The 24,223-nt window shown below is 46.9% G+C and overlaps 2 protein-coding genes across 11 annotated transcripts in view; both read left to right on the plus strand.

The window, feature by feature from the left end:
• The first annotated feature begins 1,300 nt into the window (after positions 1-1,300).
• Positions 1,301-12,966, plus strand: LOC116786826 (ankyrin repeat domain-containing protein 26-like). The gene is made up of 15 exons (XM_032687849.1): positions 1,301-1,518; positions 1,950-2,088; positions 2,311-2,484; positions 2,573-2,679; positions 3,387-3,477; positions 4,414-4,589; positions 4,760-4,853; positions 5,320-5,601; positions 6,297-6,532; positions 7,481-7,613; positions 8,813-9,094; positions 9,717-9,952; positions 10,631-10,855; positions 12,628-12,673; positions 12,801-12,966. The coding sequence occupies exons 1-13, from the start codon at positions 1,301-1,303 to the stop codon at positions 10,830-10,832; spliced, it is 2,370 nt and encodes a 789-aa protein (XP_032543740.1). The 3' UTR covers positions 10,833-10,855; positions 12,628-12,673; positions 12,801-12,966.
• Positions 12,967-23,418: 10,452 nt separating this feature from the next.
• ANKRD26 (ankyrin repeat domain 26) overlaps positions 23,419-24,223 on the plus strand; it is a 53,676-nt gene continuing 52,871 nt past the window's right edge. For 4 of the 10 annotated variants that reach the window (XM_032688663.1, XM_032688666.1, XM_032688664.1 and 1 more), the window contains exon 1: positions 23,421-23,770. In XM_032688663.1, coding sequence (XP_032544554.1) covers positions 23,568-23,770 — 203 coding nt within the window. In that variant the 5' untranslated portion in view covers positions 23,421-23,567. Of the gene's footprint in view, positions 23,771-24,223 lie in introns of all 10 variants that reach the window. The other 6 variants (XM_032688669.1, XM_032688667.1, XM_032688668.1 and 3 more) reach the window with 3 other exon arrangements.

Here is a 24,223-nt window from a genome sequence, read left to right on the forward strand (position 1 = left end):
CCACAAAGAAAAAGGGAAATTTCTTCAGCCTGCTTGTGGTGCATTGTAGCGTCTCTCCCCTGAGAAAGCTGGTGCAGAACCTCTGGGCCTTCACTTTGTGTTGTCATTGGGACAAACTGGGACAAGACATGTTTGAAAGTTTCTTCCTGCCTGCTGTGTGCTACCCGTTGGCTGGTGGAGCAGCAGAGCAGAAATTCACTGTTGGCATCTGGCAAAGCAGCAGGTGACAGCAGTTATGAGGGGGTGGGGGGGTGAGGTGTCTGCTCTTCAAGAGGGACAAGGCAAAGGAGTTGGGGAATTGTCCTGGTGTGGTATATTAATATAATATAAAAGACACGACCCAGCAGCTAGTTGGCAAGCAGTCAAATCTGTTTATTGAAAAGAAAAATGCTCCTTATAAACCCTCTGGAGGACATGTGACCACCCGACCGATGACAGCACAACACACACTGCTCATGTGCCCCAATGTGCCGTCCAGGGACTTCAGTTCCCAGAATGCTTCCCTCCCTATTCTCAGGACACGTCCCCACATCCTGGAATTCTGGCATGGCAGGCTTGGAGCACTCAGTGGGCATTTCTTGAGAGCTGTGGTGGCCCCCACCTGCTTGGGTTAGGATCCCACTTCATCCTGAGCCTCATTTCATGGAAGTGTGTCCAGAGGCAGCCCAGCCACAGGCTGAAGCAAAAACCCAGAGCGGGTGATGCGGGAGCTGCTCCAGCGCCTACCGCAGCCTCCGGCCCAGTGGGAGCAGCCTGGGCCCTGCCCCAGGGTGCCCTGAGGTGGGGCAGTGCCCACTCCCGCCGGTCGCCCTCACAAGGCCCAGGCCGCCTCCTTCCCACAAGGCCCAGTAGCGCCGCCCTCCCTCCTGCCCCGCCCTGCCATGTCCTGCCCGGCCTCACCCTGCACCGTGGCCTCTGCCACACCCCACGGTGACATGCTGAGCGTTCCACCTGTCATTGTGACACCACAGGCACCAGTCGAGCACAGCTTTGTTGGTGCCCGGAGCCTGCGCTCAGAGCTGCTGTAGCCTCTCGGGGAGCAGCAGCACATCCCGCTCTGGGAGCATTTCGCGCCTGTATTGCCGTCTTGGTAGCTGCAGGCCACAACCGCTGCACAGGGCGACCTTGTCTGCCTTGTGCTTTATACCCTGTGCCCGTCCTTATTCTCATCCTTGTCCCTTTTGTCACCCTCACCCTTAACCTCGCCCTTGTCCCATTCCTCATCCCTACTTGGTGCCCAGCAGCCCCCCCGCAAGGGGGCTTCTTGCACTTCCTGCTGCTGGTAGCTCCAAGCAGGGCCATGCCGTGGCTTCTCAGCAAGAAGCGACAGCAGTCGTCATCCAACACCACCAGTGGGCAGCCCTGGGCTGCCACCAGCTCCACCAGTGCCTCCGAGCCCACGGAGAAGAGGCTGGGCAGGCTGCACCGCGCGGCCGCCCGCGGCGACCTGGCCTGGCTGAGACACTGGCGCTGGTATGTCAAGGTAGTCGGCATTGACAGGCGAGACCAGGAGATGCGGTGAGTTCTATGGGATGCTGATGGCACACCTTGGCTTCTCCTGAGCCAAGTTGCAGCAGTCCTCGGCGGCCCTCTCTTAAGGACAAGGCTTGAAAAGTGAGATTTGCCCTGTCAGCTGGGAGAGTGAACTCTTGAGCTTTTCACTGCTTGTAGCTGCCGTCTGGGCTCCAGCGCTGTTGGAAACGCGTGTTGCCGACCTGCCGCTTCGCCGTAGTCTCTCTGCAGGGCTGTTCTGCAGCTGCTCAGCTCTCACCTCTTCTCTTCTGCCCTCTGGCTAATCAGCACAGGATTGCAGCAGAAGCAGCAGCAGCAGCAGAGAGCAGCTAGCGGGAGGAGCAGAGTCTGGGCAGGGTCCCCAGGGTACTGGGTAGAGACACAGCTTTGGTTCATCCTTTGTCTGTCTAGTTTAAGAGTGTATGTTTAATTTTTAGGACACCTCTGCATCTCGCTTCGGCAAATGGCCATGCAGATGTCGTTAGATATCTGCTAAGAAAGAACAGCCAGCCGAATCTCGCTGACAACTTCAAGAGAACAGCACTGATGAAGGTGTGTGGAATGCCTTATGATCTCGTAGGCGGGGATTAGTGATGGTGTGTTAAAGGGGAGGTGTCTGGCAGGATTCCTTGCATCGCTGGGCCATAGAAACATGCATATTGCAATCGGCGTGGCATAGGCCTCTGTTAGCTAATCGTTGAAGATGGTCTTTTGTCCTAGCGTTCAGGAGCTGAGGAAGTTGTGACAGAGGGGGATGTAAAAGTTGGAAGTCTTTCCCTTTTCGTGTGTTGTTCCCAGGCAGTACAGCAGGAGCAGGAAGAATGTGTTGCTATTCTGCTGGAACACGGTGCCGACCCGAATCTGGCAGACGCTGACGGCAACACTGCCCTTCACCTGGCTGTCCTATCTAAAAATACAGCTGCAGCAGGGCTGTTACTCGAGCATAATGCCGACAGTGATGCTCAGAACCAGGTAACCTTGGCACGTGGGTAAAGCTGCTCTTTCAAACAGCTGCGGAGCTTGTCTGTGTCTTTCTAATGGCGATTATTTGTCCTTTTAGTGGGGATTTACTCCCTTAAAACTTGCAGCCCTCCAACAGCATGAGGAGATTCTGGAGTGCCTTCTGAAAAAAGCAGCTGACAGGCCTGCTCAAGCCCAATGTGAAAGGTGAGGGGTTTGTCAAAACAGCACACGGGTCTTCTCGGTAGCCTGCAAGCGTGACCGAGACGAGGGGAGTGGCAATGAGCTTGGAAAAAGAAGGAGGAGCCACGTGGAAGCAGTTCCCTGTGTGACTGGTAAATGCGGGTCTGCACTTGGCTGCTCTCGTACCCTAGGGGCTCTCGTACTTTGCCCACTGAGGTCTGCAAGAAAGCGTTGTCTGTGGTGCCCTCTCCCCACACAGACCCAGAGCCATCAGGAAACTTGCCAGGAGCTCAGCAGCATGGCTGCTCTGCAGGAGAGGGAGGTTTAAGCCAAGGCACAGTTGGTGCATTAAGTGCTCTGAAGGGAAGCGTTGGGAGAAAGAGAAGCAACAGTGTCCGAGGGGACACGAGGGGCTCCAACCGCACATAAGGAGAAAACTTCCTGCCATGTAGATGGTCAGGCGGTCGAACGGCTTGCCCCGGGAGTTTGCGCAGCCGCATCTGTGGGGACTTTGAAGAGCAGTGCAAGGAGCCCCGAACAGCATGGCCTGACCTTGTAGTTGAGGCTGCTTTAGGGAGGCCCCTTCTAAGATAAATTCTCCAATGCTTCCATGTACTTGGCTTCGCTTTCACGGAGCTTGTAGGAAAGGGGGGAAGAGCTCTTTTGGGAACAAGCAGGGGAAAAATGATGCGGGATCAGACATGTTTCAGATTAAATCTTGGATGCTTTAGGACTGCTTTTGTGGTTACTGGAACCCATGAGGCTCACCTGGAGGAAGATAATCTGCGCTTGCAGGAGGACTTGGACAGGGCTGACACGGAGGTATGGAAAGCCTGTCCCTACAGGGATAAACCTGGCAGTGCCTGTTGCTTCCTATACATCATGAAAATGGACAAAACAGTATTCTGGGACCCAGTATGACAGACACCTAAGGAAGTGGCAGTTACATCGGGCTTTGATCTGCCTCTGGCCCTCTGGCCCCCTGCCCCACAACCCGCCATGCTGAGGCAGAGCTGCCTCTCCTCAGGGCTTCACCCGTGACTGGCCAGGGGGGTTGGGGTTCCTCTCTCTCTGCTGCATTCAAGATTTTCCTGGTTTAAGAAGATTCCCCACACACCCCTGGTGTGATTCTCAACTCCAGGGCAGGTCTGTGGAGCAGTTCATCTGGCTGCCTTTGCTGAAATGGTGGTCATTAGCTTGTCAGTGATGCCATCCTTCCTGGTCCCACCACACTGAAGCAGAGCCACCTCTCCTCAGGCATCCACTGCTTCCTGCTTAGGGGCTGCTGGGCACCTCTCTCTGTGCTACAGTCGGGGTCATTCCCACTTAAGAAAACTCCCCATGCTCCCCCAGTGCAATCCTGGGCTCCAGAGCACATGTGCCAGAGCACTTCACCTCTGACACTTGCGAGATGCCTTCCTTTAGGAAGATGAATTGTTTCACTCATCTTTTCCTGGAGCAGCAAGCAAGGGAATACAAGAAGCGTCACAGGTCACAAAAATGGTCCGAGGGGCAGAGTCAGTGCTTAGAATCGTGCTGTAGGAAAGCAGTGGAGGGGTGGGAGAGGCTGTTGTAAGAGGACAAAGGAATAGAGCTTGTGTTCATTGAGTAGTAGAAGTGAAGGTACTTGAATTGATTCCAGTTCTTTGGGCAGAGGGTATGCACACATACATGCAGCACCTGAGTTCTTCAGCAGCAGCTGGCTCCTCTATGTAAAAGCTCACCTGACAACTGTGGATTCTTACCGTGATTTTACAGCTGCGGGAGGAGGAAGAAAAGCGTCTTCAATCTGAGCATTGCGTTCGTGACTTGAAGACTGCCTTGGATGATAAAGAAAGAGAAGCAATAACTTCTTCCCAGAAACTGCAGGACCTCCTGTTGGCATCTTCCGAGACTAATAGCACTCTAAAACAACTGGAAGAACACGTGCAACAGTAAGAGAGTAACCCAGTGAAGCGAGGTGTCTGTCGCTTTGGGGGATTGGGTGGAAACAACGGGACAGTCAGTTGGATTTTGAAGGACACTTCTGCTGTGGATTCTGTTACTTAGCACAGTTTGTCTGGAACTGGATTTTCTGGTAATAAGACCTGTATTTCTTCTTAAGCTTTGAAAGCGAAAACACCGGATTGGAAGCCACTGTCCAGCAGCCAAGCGATAGCACTGAAGTCCTTCAGAGAGACCTGCAAGCCTCTGCCTCAGTAAGCTGGTCATAAATTTCCCTTTTTGTGACTCTTGAGCCTAGTTGCCTATTTCTGGGGGGAAACTGTAAGATGAAGTTTTCCTGGAGAGCCTAGGGGAGCTCAGTTTCTGCCTTCTCCTCAGTAGAGGCTGCTCAGAAAGCAGCCTGGACCTTTCCCCAGCTGCTACAAAAGCCCTGAGGGCATTTGCTGTGTTGGACACTAGAGCAATTCTTAGATTACAAATTATGAGTTTCATCATGAGCTCCAAGGGACCCAGAAGTATCGCTCCCAGAAGTGTCTCACAAATTTTTAAGTAGTTGTAAAGTTTCTTCTTTCTGTCAGGGAATCTTTCAAGTGTTTTCTATGCTCGTTTCCAGCAGATGATAAATGCAGTTATGATGGCCACCCTCTTTAGAGGTTTTCCCAGAATTCACTGCCTTCAGATCATGCTGAGTTTCCTTTTCTTTTTTTTTTCTGTGTACAGGTTGGTGAACTTTCCCAGCAGCTGGACATCGAGCCTAAAACAGGCATGCAGCTAGAGGCCCAAAACCAGACTTTGCAAGAAGAGCTGCCCACTCTGCATGGGATGTATGAAAAACTGGAGAAGAGCAAATGCCAGTTGCAAGAAGAAGTGAGAAAATTCCAGCATGATTTGGAGACTTTTGTGCTGGATAGCAGCCAAACAGCACAATGTAAAAGAGAAGTGGAAGAACGAGCTGACCAGGAAACAAGTCAAAAGCTACAAGACGTCAGTCTCGTTCTGCAAGTAAGTGAATTTCTCACCAGTGTCCACAGGCGCTACGTAAACTTCTGTTGTGGTCATCCTTTTTGGTATTTTTCTTTTGCTCCTGTATTCTGTGTGTTAGCTTCTGCCTTTCCTGAAGGCAGTGGGAGAAGGCAATATGGTTGGGCAGGAGGGCTGTCATGGGTGTGTAATGTGCCAGCAGGTCCCTGAATCAAAAGCCTGCCCAAGGCAGATTCCCACTTTGCAGTGCTTGGGGGGTATCTCTGTCCGCTGGCCTGGTTCTCGTTGCTCATCCTTCAATGGGTTTTGCAACTGCCAGCTGTCATGGCCAGACCTACAGGTGCTGCTTTGTCCTTGTAGGGGGGGAAGGTGCTCAGAAAAGGAGTCACTTAAATTCCAGGGGTGGGGGTGAGGGGGTGGAGGTGGGGGATGCTCTTATTGTCTTTGAAGAATCCTTTTCGATATACCCTGTCCTACAGATACAGTGTCTCTTCATTAAGAGCTTTGAATAAGAGTGCTGATTTGGGCTTCTTTCCCAATGAAAAGAACTATTTGCCGTGGTAGCTCCTGGGTTCTGCCTTGGTTGCTGCTGGTAGTGAGGAGGCACAGCTGCCTCTCTGAGTAAGGCTGGGCCCTTGAAACTGGATATGTGCAATTTTCTGCTGGGCAGAGCTCTCTTTTTCTCGTGGTAGTTGAAGGTGCACTGTCTCCCTCAGGCACAGGCAGCCTACCAGCCTCAATTAGGACAAAACGGAGACAGTCATTGTGATCCAGTGAGAATCCAGTTAGAAGAAAGAATTAGAGATCTCGAAAGTGAATTGGACAGGGTAAAAAAAACCCAACAAGAGAGTGCTTCTCGTAAAGAAGCAACGCGGGGAGAAATAGAAATGTACAAAGACCTTTATCTGGAGGAACTGAAAACTAGAAGATGCCTAGACAAGAAAGTGGAAAGGTAAGTCCATGTTTTTTTGGAGTGGTAATAAGAGACTCCTTTTTCTTCATGCATTTTCCTTCTAAATGCATTGTCTACATCTCACCAGCATTATTGCCCTACATTGGCCAGCAGGGTCTGATGTAGTTGCCAAGACACTCTCCTTGATATTTGAAAAGTCATGGCAGTCGGGTGAAGTCCCAGGTGACGGGATAAAGGGAAACCCACTGTACCCATCTTTGAAACGGGTAGGAAGGAGGGCCCTGGTAACTGCCAACCTGTCTGCCTCCCCTCTGTGCCTGGAAAGGTCATGGAAAAAATCCTTCTAGAAGCTATGTCAAGGCACATGGATGACAGGGAGGTGATCTGAAACACCAGCACAGGACTGATGTCCTGAGGGACATCAGTGAGACCCCACCTGGAGTGCTGCATCCAGCTCTGGGGTCCTCAGCAAAGCAAGGACCTCCACCTGTTGGAATGAGTCCAGAGGAGGCCACCAAGGTGGTTAGAAAGATGAAGCACCTCTCCTATGAGGAAAGGCTGGGACAATTGCAATACTTCAGCCTGGAAAAGAGAAGGATGAAAAGAGTGCATTTAAAAGAGCATGTAGTGAGAGGACAAGGGGGGGGAATTTCTTCAAACGGAAAGAGAGTAGGTTTAGGTTTGATACTAGGAAGAAGTTGGTTACTGTGAGGGTGGTGAGGAACTGCAACAGGTTGCCCAGAGAAGCTGTGGATGCCCCATCCCTGGAAGTGTTCAAGGTCAGGTTGGATGGAGCTCTGAACAACCTGGTCTCGTGGAAGGTGTTCCGGCCCACAGCAGGAGGCTTGGAACGAGATGATCTTTAAGGTCCCTGCCAAGCCAAGCCATTCTATGCTTCTCTGATGTCTGTGCTGCTTATGTGAGACTGTGGGGAAAAGGCTGGTTCTTCCTGTGTTTCATGGTTTTCTTAACTAATTTGCTGGGCAGGTTGGAAAAGCTTCTGAGGGTAGATAGGAGGAAACTCAGAGCTAATGAAGAGAAAGAAACCCAGTCCCAGCTGGAAGAAATGAAGAACAGATATTCTGAAAAGGTCAAGGAAGTGGATAGATTACGAACAGAGGTGAGCTGCGCTTTGGGTGGGGTTTTTTGGTTGTGATGTTACTTCTTTTGAAACCTGGGAGATGCTTTCCGTATATTTCTTCTCATGTTGATCATTTTTTTTTCCTTGGCTGCATTTTGGATGTGATGGGCTTTTCTTAATGCTCCTTCTGCTGCTACAGTAGTAGATGACTATAACTAATACGGAGGTCGTTATCATTATGGGTAAAGATGCAAATGTTAAGGGCAAAGCAGTAGGTGTAAGGGCTCATGGAGGCCAGGCTGTCTTGCAGAGGAAGGGCAAGCCAAGAGTGGCAGCCAGCCTGGCAGGGTGTATGACCTCACCGGCCAGGGAGCCCTCCCACAGGCCCTCAGCAAGAAGAGCAGAACAGGTCTGCTGACAGTAAGCGGGGTCAGCCAAGAGTGCAGATCCCCTGGCTGGGCCTTAGGGATGGGCAGGTCTGCCAGCCTTGCAGGACATCACATCCATGGGCTGAGAGCAGTGGGGCCCAGCTCAGGCCTGGCTGCAGCTTGAGGGAGGCTGTGACAGCATCATCTGGGTCTGACAGATGAATTCTTGCCCTGGAAGAGAGGGGAGGAGCACCTCACAGGGCACAATCAGCCCCTGAGCCCTGTCTCAGGCACGAGCTGAGCAGGAGGCACTTGACGTTTTGCTTTTCTCAACAGTGTTGTTGCTGCCCAGGGCACAACGAGGACAGGTGTCTCCCAGGGGAAAATCTGTAACTTATTGCTCACAGGTAGCTGTTTCAGCCCATCTTGTCACAGGGACTCAGAAGGACTGTTCCCAGCAGTGGTTTTGAGGCTGCTCTGCCTGTGCAGTAGTGGCATGTAACCTTTGATCTCCTTCTCCGCTCCTTACTCAGATTCGTTGCTAAAGTGGCCATCTTTCAGAGCTACACTTGGGTTTGGAAGGCATCACTGTAGAATCACTTACTGCCTTTGCAGTGATTCCTTTTGAGTCCAGAAGCTTGTAGCATTTTTGCACGAGGAACTCAAAAAGGATGGGAACCTGAGGAATGCTGAGACAAATGAGGTGAAAGCTCTTCTTGCTGGGAAAGAAGAGCCTGGTTGCACTTTGTTTCTAGTCCCAAGCCAGCAGATGATGAATATAGTCTCCCTGGCCACCCCCTTTTGGGATTTCCACAGAATTCACTGCCTTTACATCACGCTGAGTTCCTGTTTTCTTCTTTCTGTCTGCAGGTTGCTGAACTTTCCCAGCAGCTGGACAGGGAAAGTAAAAAGTGCACGCAGCTGGAAGCCAAAAATCAGGATTTGCAAGAAGAGCTGTCTACCCTGTGTGGGAAGTGCGAAAAACTGGAGATGGACAAATGCCAGCTGCAAGAAGAGCTGGCAAAAGTCCAGCACCATTTGGAGACTAACATGGTGGATCGTACCCAACTAGAACAATGTAAAAGAGAGGTGGAAGAACAAGCAGACCACGAAATAAGACAAAAACTCCAAGAAGTCAATGAGTTTTTGCAAGTAAGTGAATTTCTCACCAGTGTCCACAGGCGCTACGTAAACTTCTGTTGTGGGCATCGTTTTTGGTATTTTTCTTTTGCTCCTGTATTCTGTGTGTTAGCTTCTGCCTTTCCTGAAGGCAGTGGGAGAAGGCAATATGGTTGGGCAGGAAGGCTGTCATGGGTGTGTAATGTGCCGGCAGGTCCCTGAATCAAAAGCCTGCCCAAGGCAGATTCCCACTTTGCAGTGCTTGGGGGGTATCTCTGTCCGCTGGCCTGGTTCTCACTGCTCATCCTTCAATGGGTTTTGCAACTGCCAGCTGTCATGGCCAGACCTACGGGTGCTGCTTTGTCCTTGTAGGGGGGGAAGGTGCTCAGAAAAGGAGTCACTGAAATTGTGGAGGTGGGAGATCCTCCTGTTGTCTTTGAGGAATCATTTTCCATATGCCCTGTCCTACAGAGAGAGTGTCCTTTCATTAGTAGTTTTGTATAATAGTAGCTCCAGGGTTCTGCTTTCATTGGTGCTGGTAGTGAGGAGGCACAGCTGCCTCTCTTAGAAAAGTCCTGAAATTGGTACATGCAATTTTCTGCTGGACAGAGTTCTCTTTTTCTTGTGGTGATTGAAGGTGCACTGTCTCCTTCAGGCACAGGCAGCCTACCAGGACACAGTGGAAGAAATCAGAACCAGTCATTTAGACTCACTGAAAAAACAGTTAGAAGACAGAATTAGAGATCTTGAACGTGCACAGCAAAGGATAAAAAGCAACCAACCGGAAAGACCTTTTCAAAAAGAATCCACCCAGGCAGAAGTGGAAAAATACAAAGAGCTCTATCTGGTGGAAGCAAAAACCAGGAAAAGCCTAGCCAAGAAACTGGAAAGGTAAGTCCATGCTTTTCTGGACTGGTAATAAAAGACTCCTTTTTCCTTGTGCATTTTCCTTCTTAAATCCCTTTTTTACATCTCACCAGCATGATGTGTGAAAGCAGAACATGGCATATTTGTGGGGAAAGTCCCTTAAGACCCTTCCCTTCATCACACCTGTCTTCCTTTCTCTTTAAGAGTTTCAGCAGTAACACCACAGTAGCGCCATTATGGCATTATTGGTGTCTTTTTCAAGTTGATGTTGTTCTAGCAGGCAGTCTTTTTGCCAGTCTCTAATCTCCTCATCCTGTGTGGGACAGAAAAGTTGAATCTTGTGCCCTTTACTGTTTGAATAAGGAGAGGCCTCTCGGAGAACAGAGTTGGATTCTGTGAATCAAAAATAAGAACACCCTTTCTTGGCTTCTGCTTTGGCAGCGGGTCTTAGGTTTGAGTTTCCCTTGAGAAGGTCAGGGTAGGCCAGCGTTCTTATGGAGGTGACACTTGCACTCCTTGCACTTAGTGTGATTTCTTAGAAACAGGCCCTCTGAACAAGCTCAGATCAAAGGATGTGCTTGTTTTGAACGCTCTTAATGCCCTTGGCTTTTAGAAGTCGAGTAGTAGTCAAGGACATGGAGGGTAACTTTGCAAAAGCCTTACTGCCAAAGATGACTCTCTGTGTGCTTCTTAATGTTTCAGAGCTGATGAGAGACTTGCAGAGGCCAACACCAGGCTCCTCTTGGAGCGCCATAGAAGCAAATCTGCAGTCACAAGCAGCGCTGTCAGCGTACATCTGGCTGCAAGTCCACTTCTGCATTCAGCTGGCCTGGGATATCTTGGCAACAGTTTGGGACTGAACAGAAGTCTGGGTCTCAGAACACCACCCAGACATCTGTGGTAAAGCCGAAGATTTTAGGTCATCAGGTTTGTACCATCTTTGTGATAAAGAGTACTGTGGGGCACAAACCCCCCACCTAAGTTCTACACTAAATTTACATGTATGGTATGTGTGACCTATTTCGAGTGGCTAATGTCACTATGAGTGACAAATGCCACCAGACATCTGTGAGACACCATTTTCTTCATCACTGATCTTTGTTCTAGCAGCTTCTTCACTGGACCTTGCTTTAATATGTTACTATGGATAGGAGGCACTTGTTCCTGTAGTTCCTGCTACGTTTTACTACATGAAACAGCAGAACTACCTACTCCTTGGGAAGTCTTCACGGCCTTCTAATTGTGCAGCAATGCTGCAACCTCTGCAGTAGCACTGGTCCAAGTATGCCCTGTAATCAGCAGTCAGTGTGATAGCGCATCCCTTCCAGAATGCAGAGCATTATAGCAGGAGACGTGGAAACCACACACCAGTAGTTGTAATCAGCGGGACAGCCACGTAGCATGGGATTGAGGCATGGCCAAGCTTCTCTGTTGAGATAGTGTGTTTAGTTGTTGGATGAATGTGAGAAGCATTTGTTCACTTTCAAGTCCATCTCAGTTCACTGGTCCCCTCACCTCCATTGGAAAGAACCCATTTCAACAAGGTGTCAGCATACAGCACCTGGTTGAAGACAAAAACACCAAGGAGATGAAAAGGGGCCAAGCAGCGTAGGTAATGCGTAGCAGCGGCAGTTACAGACAGGAACTTTTCTGTACCGCTCTGAACACGTTTTTGAGGGTAGAGGCATGGACAGGCATTAAGGAAGGAACTCGTGAGGTAATTAGTGCTGCACCATCTGCAGGGACTATTCTGCAGGCAAGCGCTAGAAAGGAAGCAAACTTCAGGGACCCAATGCAAAAGGGAGAAAAGGAGAAGACCAGGAGGGGCAGGGAGCACGGAACAAGTGAGGGAAAGAAAGGACAGAGAGATGGCAGCAAGATGTTAAAAGAAGGAAAAGGCAGAGGAGGAAACCATTCCTGTTTGAGGAAAAAAAGCTGCCCCAGTTAAAATGAAAAGAGTTGACAGCTGTGTCTTTTTTGAAAAAGAACAGGGAAAACAGACAATGAAGGGAAGGACAGTGGGAGTACCCAGTGCTTCCTAAAACTGAATTACAGCAACAGTCTTCAGCTTGTCCTTTCCATTCTGATTTTCCAGAAGAAAACTCTGGGCATCTCAAAGTTTTGTCAGTATCAAGACAGATACCTTCATTGCTTTCCTGGCTTCCCTGAAAAATGTTACAGAAATTAAACATTTCTACAGATTATTTCATGGCTCATTGTTTTATCCAGTTGCTAATTTATGCAGATGTGTAGTTCAAATTGCTACATAGGCTGCTTCAACGCTTTGCAACAACTGCTTCCCAGATCTACTTGTGAAAAACAGTTGAGTTGATTCCAAGAAAAGAATGCACTAGATCTGAGAATGGTGATACAGTCGTCACTCAGCATCCTGACTGCAACAGCACCCATACAGTTTCTTTTCAGGCCACGTGTGTCTCACAGCCTTGAGTTCTCTCTGACCTTGACTGCAACCTCTGGAGACATTTAGTTTGTTGTCAACAGAGGAACTGAGGATAGTTCACTCTCACTATTCACAGTTGGTCTTCTCGGGATTTGCTTCAAACTCTACTACCATATCAAGTTCTAAAGTCTTCTTCCTCGAAGGGGTGTGACTAAAACAATGGCTTAATCAACTGAAATCTTACCTCTTAACTCTGAAAATACTATGTCTTCACTGTGTATTTTCTGTTTAATTCTAGGCACGACAGGAAAGGGATGCAAAAATCGCTAGAGAACTTCAACGAGGTAATGTGTCATTATGTTAGGAGGGTTTTTAAGGAAAAAGGTGACTATTTCTAACACTTGAAAGCTCTCGAGCCATTTTTATCAAGTTCCTGTGATAAGTAGGTTTTGGGGTTTTTTTTTCTGCTAGCTTTCCAGTTGAGACTTGAATGTGAAAACTTCCTGCTTGCCAAAAATGTTGCGTACAATGTTATGCAGTTGCCTGGAAAAAGCCAAGCGCAAAGAAACCCTTGGCTTAAGCTGAAGTTGCCCTTCACTAGAGTTCATCTCAAGCACAAACAGCAAAGCAGCCACAAGATAAGATAAGTATAAGCTTCAGCCATCACTTCCCCTCCCATGTAGACCGATGGCATTCAGCACTAAACCGCACCATACCCATTCTTTGCTGTTGGTTCCTGATTTTTGCTATGATTCTATGATTCATGGCTTCTCTTGGTAGCTTAGGTGGTGCAGTCTTTTTTGGAATAAGCAAGAAGATAAGTGACAAAAAATAATCTGTCTTTAGGAAAAGATTATTCAGTACTTTTTTGGCAAATATCAGTTCAGTGCTTGCCGTACGTAGCATAAAACATACTGTAGAATTTGAGGCCAGGTGTCCAAAGAGGAAATGGTAATTTGTTCCTCCAGAGTTACTGCTTTGCAGTGCCTGGTGCTGTGTAGTAGTAGTGTGTCAATAAATCACTGCTTTGGACATAAAAGGAAAGCAGAGACTTCGGGTTGAAGAGGTCTACAGGGGGCTGTTTAGCATGGGAGTCATTTGTGGATTGCCTGAAGATGTTCAGTGTGTAGCCCCCGGAATGTCTTCCACTTGCTTTAGAAATGCTGTTGATGGATAAGCAATTGTGGAAAAAATGGGTTTCTTCCTTTGCACCTAGCCCTTCCATTGTTATATTCCCTTGGAAATTCTAAAATCTCTGTCTGGATTGCAGTCTCTCATGTTGCCTGTCATGTTCTTGCCGTGCCTTATTTTGCCCTGTCTGCTGTAAAAGTAACACCAGGAATCTTGTCACTTTTCCCCCCAGCCACTGCTAAACCTACAAGTGGATCTACTGGATCTTCAGAAAATCTTCATGTGGACCAGGGATGCGGTCCCTGTGGGAATAACAGGTTTGCCACTCTCAGGATTAGGGCGTAGAAATGGCTCACTTAGGGAGGTGGGTTAAGGCTTATATAAGGTAGGGGTAGAATTTGCTAGAAGAAAGGGAGGGACTAGGGCGGAGCATGCAAAGTGTAACTATATAAGGCAAAAAGGGGGTAGGGTTTATCCATTTTAGGGAAAGGGTGGCCATAAAAGGAAATACTGCAATGCAGTAAACTTTGGCCAATCAGGGAGTGGGGCCTAAGGATACAGAAGTCAAGGGTATTTTTCATACAACAATTTCAGGGTACAAACATGGGAAAAACTACAATAAATGTTTAGACACAACTGTAAAACTTGAAACGCATTGGGTCTGAACTTCTTGACAGCTTCATACAGGGGTTTCATCCTCTGGAGGGTCACATATTTCTTCTTGTTTTCTCCAGCTTTCATATGCAGCAATGTCCTAACTCCTGACAGACCAGGATCCCCTTTCCAGAGTAATGGAGGAGCACCGTGATTCTTTAATCAAAAATTACCAGATTTGAATGAAATGCTATAGAGAGGCTCTGCAAATCATTCAGTGTTCAAAGTGAGTCTATGATTTCCCATCCCCCGCTTCAGATGTGAAAACATGTTCCTTGCAGTCGGAATGTAAACTCCTAAACTCTATTGAATGGATGTCAAGCACATTGCACTTACCTGTTGGTTTACTGATGCATAGCTGGTGTCTTGGTTTCTTATGCACTCACAATAAGAACCACATCTCTTAATGCCCTTGGCTTTTAGAAGTCGAGTAGTAGTCAAGGATGTGGAGGGTAACTTTGCGAAAGCCTTACTGCCAAAAATGACTCTCTGTGTGCCTCTTAATGTTTCAGAGCTATTGAGAGACTTGCAGAGGCCAACACCAAGCTCCTCTTGGAGCGCCATAGAAGCAAATCTGCAGTCACAAGCAGTGCTGTCAGCGTACATCTGGCTGCAAGTCCACTTCTGCATTCAGCTGGCCTGGGATATCTTGGCAACAGTTTGGGACTGAACAGAAGTCTGGGTCTCAGAACACCACCCAGACATCTGTGGCAAAGCCGAAGACTTTAGGTCATCTATAGCAATTTGAAACTCAGATATCAGCACAAAAGGATTATGTAGCAGACCATGGACAACAGGGGCTGAAAGAAATCCCACCACCTGAGGATCGGATGCTTCCTCACAAGATATTTAACTATGTTGATTGCCCTGGCTTCTGCAGCAAGATATGGAAAGACTTTGCGATGATGTTATCAGGCCATGTAGAAACCCCTTTGTTCTCTCCCCCACTATGTAATCCTTGTTACAGGAAATATTAACCAATTGTGTGACTGTAGCAGAAAATTGTGTAATCCCCTAGTTAGCACAATCCATCCTCAATTTAGCATAATCTGTCCTCCTCATTAACATATCCTGCCCCCAAGACCCTTAAATTGTGAGATGCGTGTTTAATAAAGATTCCAGTTTTCACCCCCAAACCTGGGATCGATTAGTTATTGACTTCCTACAAATGGCGCCGTGTGTGTGCTGAGAGCCCCAGTTTCTAATATTTATGTTGTAGGTTATAAATCTGAGAGAGGAATTTTTTCTTCCTCTGCTTCCCTGTGAGAGAAACAGAGTTCGAGTGGGGAGGGGGGAAGGGAATCAACTAGCCTTACAAAAGAAATGGCTGGCCAGACTGCATTCCATGCTAATGGCCCATTCGAAGGCTGAAGGCTGGAGTGAGGGGGGGAAAGTTTTGGAGATTTTGGAGAGCTGGCCGCCAGGACAGAGGAGAGGTCAGACCGTGGAGTTCTCTCGCCGGGACAGAGACAGGGACTGTATCCGGGCATTTCTGGAGGAAAAGCCTAGGAGCTAGTTTCTCTGATTCTTTCGTCCTGGTGAAGCCTGACCACCAGCCCTGCGCCGTCACTGCCTCGTGACTCCCACTGGGACCTACTGGTTGTTTTCCTTCTTTTATCGGAGTGGACTGTGCTTGCTGGGAGAGGAGGGGAGAGCCCTGGAACACGGTCATCTGGGAACAGTGAGTCCCATAGGGGTGAGTTGCTTTTCCTTCTGCCTTTCTCCCACTGGGGGGAAGGGTCTCCGTTTTTTTCCTTTCGGCTTCTCCCATGATTCGAGACCCCCCTCCCTGCATGGTGACTGCCAGAGCCCAACAGCGCCCCCTGCAGGCCACGACAGAGACCTGCAGGTCCTGCACCTTCAACGACCCAACAGTGCCCCCTGCAGGCCACGATTAGGACTGCGCTAAAGGACAGAGACGTATTCAGTCAGACCTTTTTTTGTTTTTTTTTTCTAGGACGACTGTCTAGGTTTTTTTGTGTGTTCTGTTACTGGTTTTGCCAACATACATGTATCTTTTAATAAAGGGTTGTTATTTCTTCTGTTTTTTTTCCACACTTCCTCGATTAAAGCCCCTTAATTTTGAATTTACAATTGCTGAGAGAGAGGAGTTTGGTCTATCTCATAACTCATCCTCTTTAGCAAACATTCCAGTCCCCTCAGACTCAGACAATTTAGAAGCTTGCAGTCCAGAGCCAACACGGCATTGGCAGAAGAAGCGGCTCCTTCTCTCCTGGTGGAGGTGCGTGGCTGAACTTAAAAAATGGAACATGCACAGAATTCGTCACACTGCAGCAGGACTGCAAGTGAGCAGCTACGAACTAGAATGGGCAGAGCGCTGCCGGCGGAGAGAGCCAGAAACCAGCCTATCCCAACTCCCTCACCTCCAGCCAAGACAAAAACAAGGGAAAAAAAAAAAAAAGGCGAAGAAAGCAAACAACTGGAACGCAGTGAAGCTGGTGAAGACACCCTTCCATAGCTAACAGCCAAAATTGTTTTTAGATGAATACCTGGACATAACAAAGATTTTATTAATTAGCTCAGACACCTCAATCAGCAAGTCTTGGTTTAAATAAGTGATGATGTCTAATAATGTAAACAAATTCAAGAGTAACCTTGCTAATTGTTTTCTAAAATTGTTCACCTAGATAGCAGTCCCTAGTAGAATGAAGTTTTTGTGTTTGTGAAAATTTTTACTAGGTTTTGTAATAACTATGACAAGTTCTCCTTAGATCCAAAGCCAATTAACATCAGGAGATGCATATTTGCTTTGAAAATAGGGGGAGTGTATATTACCTCTGAACTATAGGAATGTTTATAAAGGAATTATACGTTTTTGAATTTTAAATTGAACATGAGGCAGAAATATGTTTATGTTTTACAGGTTATATTCTCATCGAAGTAGTAATTCAAGGATCGAAGAAACACATAGTTAGATATTGCTAATCTACAGGTAAGAAACAAGAATGCTAATTTCTCATTTCATAAGTAGAAGACACAGTAAAATAAAACTCAAAAGTCTATTTGTGTGAGACCATGGTGATGGTCATCATGTGTGAAAGTTTGTGTGAAAGCATGTAAATGTGTGAATGTATAATCATTGGTATGTTCTGGTTTGCTCACAAAATACACAAACCACATTATCTCATATATAGATAAGCACTCTCAGATGAAAAACAGAAGGTGCATGACCCTGAGTTGAATGGAGTTGTTCATTTGCAGAGATGTTTAGATTGAATAAAGGTTTTCAAGAACAAACCTTGTATTAAAAACACTTTCAGGTAAAATTTGAAAGCCAAGGAACACACAAACCCTAAAGTCATCAAAGCTACTCATTTGATTCAAAGTCACTTCCTTATAAATCAGTTCTAATAAAGATTTTTAGAAAGCTTAAAGATAAGAATAAATTCTGAAAGGAACAGTGATCATTCAGAATCGATATATCAAGGCATCGACAAACTAAAAAGCCTTACCAATCAGCTGAAATAGAACAACGAGAATGGATTAGGTAGTTTGTTTAAACTAGCTAAACATGTTTAATATTGATCTATGGTTGAAAAGATTATGTATTGTGGCATTGTTTGGAATTTTTGTATTCTTTTGCATTTTGTTCCTTGTTTGCTTTCCTGTACCCAGTAAATGTTGGATCAAAGTTTTTCTCGACTTTTTGTTTTACAACAAGAAAATAAAAAAGGCAGAGATGTAGCAATCCGAAACTCGGATATCAGCACAAAAGGATTATGTAGCAGGCCATGGACAACAGGGGTTGAAAGAAATCCCACCACCTGAGGATCGGATGCTTCCTCACAAGACCTATTGATATTTAACTATGTAGATTGGCTCGGCTCCTGCAGCAAGATACGGAAAGACTTTGTGATGATGTTATCAGGCCATGTAGAAACCCCTTTGTTCTCTTCCCCTCATGTAATCCTTGTTACAGGAAATATTAGCCAATTGTGTGACTGTAGCAGAAAATTGTGTAATCCTCTAGTTAGCATAATCCATCCCCAATTTAGCATAATCCATCCTCCTCATTAACATGTCCTGCCCCCAAGACCCTTAAACTGTGAGATGCATGTTCAGTAAAGATTCCAGTTTTCCCCCCCAAACCTGGGATCGATTAGTTATTGACTTCCTACAGTCATCAAGTTTGTACAAATTTTCCAGAGTGGTCAAAGGCCAAAAAATATTGAAATCGAAGCAATGAGCTGTGTAACTATATTCTTTTACAAGACAAACTGTGGTAAAGAGCACTGTGGGGCACGAACCTCCCACCTAAGTTCTACACTAAATTTACATGTATGGTATGTGTGACCTATTTCGAGTGGCTAATGTCACTATGAGTGACAAATGCCACCAGACATCTGTGAGACACCATTTTCTTCATCACTGATTTTATTCTAGCAGTTTCTTCACTGGACCTTGCTTTAATATGTTACTATGGATAGGAGGCATTTGTTCCTGTAGTTCCTGCTACGTCTTACTACATGAAACAGCAGAACTACCTACTCCTTGGGAAGTCTTCACGGCCTTCTAATTGTGCAGCAATGCTGCAAACCTCTGCAGTAGCACTGGTCCAAGTATGCCCTGTAATCAGCAGTCAGTGTGACAGCGCATCCCTTCCAGAATGCAGAGCTGGAATGATGATGGCTCCCATACTTCTCCATCAGAATTTTTCTCACAAGTTATCCATGCTCATGAAACCCTCTGGGCAGGGATATGATATGTGCACTGTAGACTCAGAATAACCCATCCCTGACATCCGCTGTATGGATGCACCAAACCCAACCATAGCTCTGACCCTACAATGCATTTTAGCTCAAATAGTTTCATTATCATAACTGGAATCACAGATACATTTTCTTCTGAAGAAGTATGTACAGTCTTCATGCAATTGCATTCTGAACGTTCAGCACTTTTCAAGATGAGCAACAGACTGGAAAGAAAAATTAGTGCTGCCATCATTGCTGTCATAAATAAAACTTTCTAATTGATTGATTGGCATTGTTTTGCCTTAATTTAGCCCAAGGATGTATCCCAAATACATCTACCTCAGAGTACGCAGTCCGAGACTGCCCTCTTGGGACCTGAAATTTTGTGGCTATCCCAGAGCAGGCAGCTTAGGACTGCTGTCTTGGGACCCAACAGCACTGCTCAGCAATAACAAAAACATTTCTGTTTGATGGTAATATATCACTGTGTTCAGCACAAATCCAAAACACAGCCCCATACCAGCTACTGTGAAGAAAATTAATTCTACCCTAGCCAAAACCAGCACAATAACATATTGATATTTTGGTTGTTGCTGAGCAGCACTTATCAAAAGTCAGGGACTTTTGAGTGTCTTATGCCATGCCAAGAGAGGAGTTGCACAAAAAGATGGGAGGAAGCATAGCTGGGACAGTTGACTCAAACTGGCCAAAGGGATATTCCACACCATAGAAACAGAAACTGGGAGAAGTTAGACAGGATAGCATCAAACAGTGGGTGGTGAGCAATTGTATTGTACATCACTTGTTTCTCTTGGGTTTTATTTTTCCTTTCTGTCTTTTTAAAATTACAATTCTTCTTAGTGCTTCTTGTTTTGTTCCAATTATTAAACTGTTCTGATCTGAACCCAAGAGTTGGGGTTTTTTATTAATTCTTTAAATTCTCCTCCCAATCCCACTGTGGGCAAGTGAGGTGCAGGGAGTAGTGATCAAGCAGCTGTGGTACCTCAGTGTCTGGGGTTAGACCACCATGTTTGGAAATTGAAATCAATTTTCAATGCATTACAGTCCTACTTTTAGCAGACATTTATTGCTTTCTTATGGTTTATAATTTCTAAGTAGTTTAATTAAAAGAAGGAAAACAAAAGTTTTATTTTGCATTTTTGTCAATTAAGATGTAACCAAACCTAACAAATCCAATTATGGCCTACCTGGCTCCACGATAACACACTGAGTTAATTTTATGATAGCTGTATATTGGTTGCCCAAAAAGCGTGAGTCAGTGCATCTCTGCCATTCTGAATATGCTAATAAGCCCCTTCTTTTACACAATAACTCTTTTACTGTATTGAAAAGAAAAAAACATTTCTTGTTCATCAGTTAGAGGATGCCAAAAGAAATCCCTTCCACATTCTGAACAGAAAGCTAGCTGTTAATCCTACCATGTGCATGTGTGCATGGGATATGGTGTGCCACCACTTGACTCAGCACTGACTGTAAAAAGCTTCAGAGGTGGCACAGCAGAAACAGTCCCACAGTTGCAACTCTCCACTTAGAGCAAAAGCTGTTGAAGTCACAGCCTGCAGGATTCATGTAACTACTCAGTCCTCTTCAAAGCCTCAGAGTTGGCAATGTCAAGAAGTGCAATCCTCCCAGACAGCTTTTCTGAGTTGTACCACCCCTTCTATAAATACAGCTGTTACAAAGCAGGTCTACTAAACCAGGTAATTAACACATGGTTATCACCCCAACAAGTCTTTACTGACACTTTTCCTTCCTGGTAAATAAAATATACTGAGTGATCTAATAGGGGGGAAAACAGATATTGGAAAAGGAGAATTTTAGACTGCCATTTTGTACCTCAGCTGTGCAAAGATTGTGAGCTAAATTATCCAGCTACGGTGAATGTCGCTGAAGGAAAGGTGTACCTTCAGCAGACTAACCCAAATACCAAGGCTTATGCAACACTTAAGCCACACTTAAGCCCTATTTGGAAACCTTCCTGTGGTATACAGACTATCAGAGCATGAATGAAATATTTCATGCAGACAGGAAAAGAAACAGCAGTTACTAGATGATACTGAGAAAGCTACAGATAAGCTGCACAGAGAACACTGAACAGACAAAGCAACAGAATAGGAAATATCAATGCTCAAAAAAAGACAACAAAAAATCTAAAAGGCACTGTAAAAATAAAGTTAAAAATTGGAATGGATTAAAACTAAAACCAAACACTTGGATATCTTCAACAGCATCATGACCCAACAAGATTAAAGAAACAGTATGAACAAAGATCTATACAAACAGCTGACAACTGGTTTAGTGATTGATTCTAGCTATTTATTTTGCAACTTTTTTTGGCTAATAATGAATGAACAGTTCCTGTTGTGCCTATACGACTCTTTGGTCTCATCAGCACTCCCTGATCTTAAAAGCATGAAATCAAATTTTAGCCTAATCAGTTATCAAAGTTACTACCAACTAAATCTGATTCTAATCACAGGGTGTTTTACTGATACCATTCTGAAACATTTAACGTGGACTGTAGGGTCTCCTGGTCTTGGCTGGGGAGTGACCTGTAAAACCAAAACTATTTGTGACCAAGCATGCGTCCACTTGAAAAAGGACTTGAGATGCAATACTTCCTTCTGAGAAGAGCATAGAGATGTCTTGCGTTTACTCCATGTTGCCATCTCATAAATAAAAACTTGCCTTTCTTCTAAGACGTCTGGAAGAAAACAAATATATCCAGATTAAAAATGTATTTTGCTCTTCTTTTCTCCATTAAATGATCAGTCTGACTACAGAGATACTCTCAAAATGGTTACTACTAGTAACTTCCCAATACTACTACATTTTAGGTTTTGCAACCTGAATCTACTTAGCTGTCATTTCAGCAAAAGGGTATTTTTCCATCTATTTATTGTGTATTATTAATTTAGCTCTTCTTTCTAGAAATCAGGTCTGAAAAAACAGAACACTGTTAATACACTAATCAACTAAAGAAAGTGACCGTACATCAGTTACTGTGGTGTAAGAGAACACTGCCGGTAGCAAACACATTTGATAAAGCTGTGAAGATTCATTCTGCAAAGGAAAATGAAGGTTTTGATATCTGTACCATTATTAGTGATAAAGGAGAAAAAAATATTTCAAAGGGCTGAAGTGTCTCTCTAAAAAGTGGCACTGTCACACTGCAATAAATATTCTCACTGCTAATCATAGTGAAATGTGTTCCTTTGTTTGAATTAGGGTTTTTTGCCATCTCTCTTTTTTTTCAGAAATTCATATGAAAGCAGCAGTTCCTAAAGACAGCAAAGAGTGTTCTGGCAAGGTGTTCCATTAGCCAACTACGCTAGGTTCCTGTACCATGCATCACCCCCAAATCATATGGCATCTGCACTACCTAGGGGCATGACTGTACCAGTACCATATTGAGAATGATTCCCAACTTACCAACACAAAATATTTTGCTTTCTGTACCACGTTTTCATACAGATAGTGAGTGTGCAGGTTTGTAGACTCCTGTGTCGGTGCAGACAACCACATTTACTGAAAAGTAACTTCTGAGTCTGTCATGGGTATTAAGGAAAATTCCCAGTCTGATCATTCACAACTATCTGACAGTCACACTCCCAAGGCCAGAGGCTTTCACTGCTGGGATCGAAGCCCCTTTGCGGCGGGCGGCACCAGTGTCTCGACGGGTGCCCCGCTTGACACCCATCCCTACAGACCCCCCTCTGACACAGTCCGACCAGGTTTCCTAATCGGTTCGACCCCAGGTTGTCCACAGCAAAGTCTCAGATGTTTCGTTCCACGAAGCCATTTATTCCTCTGCAGTAACACAGAAACAGCTCGAGCTGGTACCTCCGAGTAGGATACTCACACAAGGGACCCTTGGGCCTTTATCCCCTCACAGTCTCCCCGCGCACACGTCTCGGCTCCTGCCCTCCTCTCCCTGTCCATCCACCTCGCCGGTGTCACTGGTCTTCATCTCCTTTGATATCCGACAGGTCGGCAATTCCCTGATCCTGCTGGGTCTTGCCGTGTCCATTCACCTGGCTGACGTAACCCCTCGTCGTGCTCTTTCTTATCCCGAAGGTTGACAGTTCACGGCCCCTTGTCTCGGGCTCCCACCCAGAGCTCCATCTTCATTTCAATCTGCGGCTTGCGAGTCCAGCTACAGGGACCAGACTTACTCAACAATGGTAAGGGACGCAGCGGGATGATGTCTGAAGTCCCCCTCCATCCCATTTCCTCCTGTATTAAGCCTTGTTGTTTGTCCCTTTGTCACCCATGCACCCAATCCCAGTAACAGCCCTCAAGGAGCACTAAAGACACCAGGACACGCAATCCACGGGATAACCACTTTGTCCGCTAATTCACCGCCTCCCGCGGCCGCGCCTGCGCGAGCCCTCCCGCCGCCTCCCGCCGCCTCCCGCCGCCAGCGGACCGCGCCTGCGCCGGGCTCGCAGGGCGGGGGGGTTCCGCGGGCAGCGAGCGGTGCCCTGTTGATGCCCCTTCTGCTACTCTTGGCCCTGCCCCTGCTTCTGCCCCTGCTCCAGCCCTGCCCTGCCCTGCCCCGCCCCGCCCCGCCCCGCCCCTCCAGGCACGCCGGCCCTTCGCTCCGCAGCAGCCGCACCGAGTCGAGGCCGCTGTCGGGAGTTCCCCTCCCTTCCTCTCCCCTGTCCCTGCTCGGAGCCCGACACAGCCCGGCGGGTGCTTCCCGCGTCCCTGTCGCAGGATGAAGAGGATCTTCGGGTTCGGAAAAAAGAGGAAAGGACAGCCGCCGCCCGGCAGCGCCTCCCTGCCCTGCTCCGCCGGTGCCTACGAGCTCCGGCAGAAGGATCTGGGCAAGCTGCACCGTGCGGCCGCCAGCGGCGACCTGGCCCAGGTGCGGCAGGGACTGAGGAAATACGGCATCGACGGGCGGGACAAGGCGGAGCGGTAAGCGCGGGAGCCGCGGGGGCGGGCCGGGAGCCCCAGGTGCACCTACAGCATTCCCCGGGAGCTCCCCGGCGCGGGGCCGGCAGCGTCCTGGGAGGAACGGGAGGGCGGGCGCCGCAGCCGAGCGCAGCCTTCGGCTGGCTGTGGGAATCGGGCTTGTGTTGCCAGAAACCCTGTGAATTCGGCCGAGTTGGGAAGGACTTGTAATGCAGAATAAACATGATATTTATCGATGCTGCGTGCACAGTTGCCTTTTGTGACTGTGATGTGGCAGCCAAAGCCAGTCTGATTTTAGGTGGCAGTTAATTAGTTGTTTGCACTGAGGCTTTGGCTCAGCTAATCAGTACCTTGGATTGGAAGATCTGATCAGTGACTTGCAGGAAAAGCTGCTGCTTCTGACAGGTGCTGTTGTGTGAGTTTTTGAGTCGCGCACAGCAAGTATTTGGCAGTTCT

The sequence above is a fragment of the Chiroxiphia lanceolata genome, chromosome 5 (assembly GCF_009829145.1).
Source record: "Chiroxiphia lanceolata isolate bChiLan1 chromosome 5, bChiLan1.pri, whole genome shotgun sequence".
Lineage (NCBI taxonomy): Eukaryota > Metazoa > Chordata > Aves > Passeriformes > Pipridae > Chiroxiphia > Chiroxiphia lanceolata.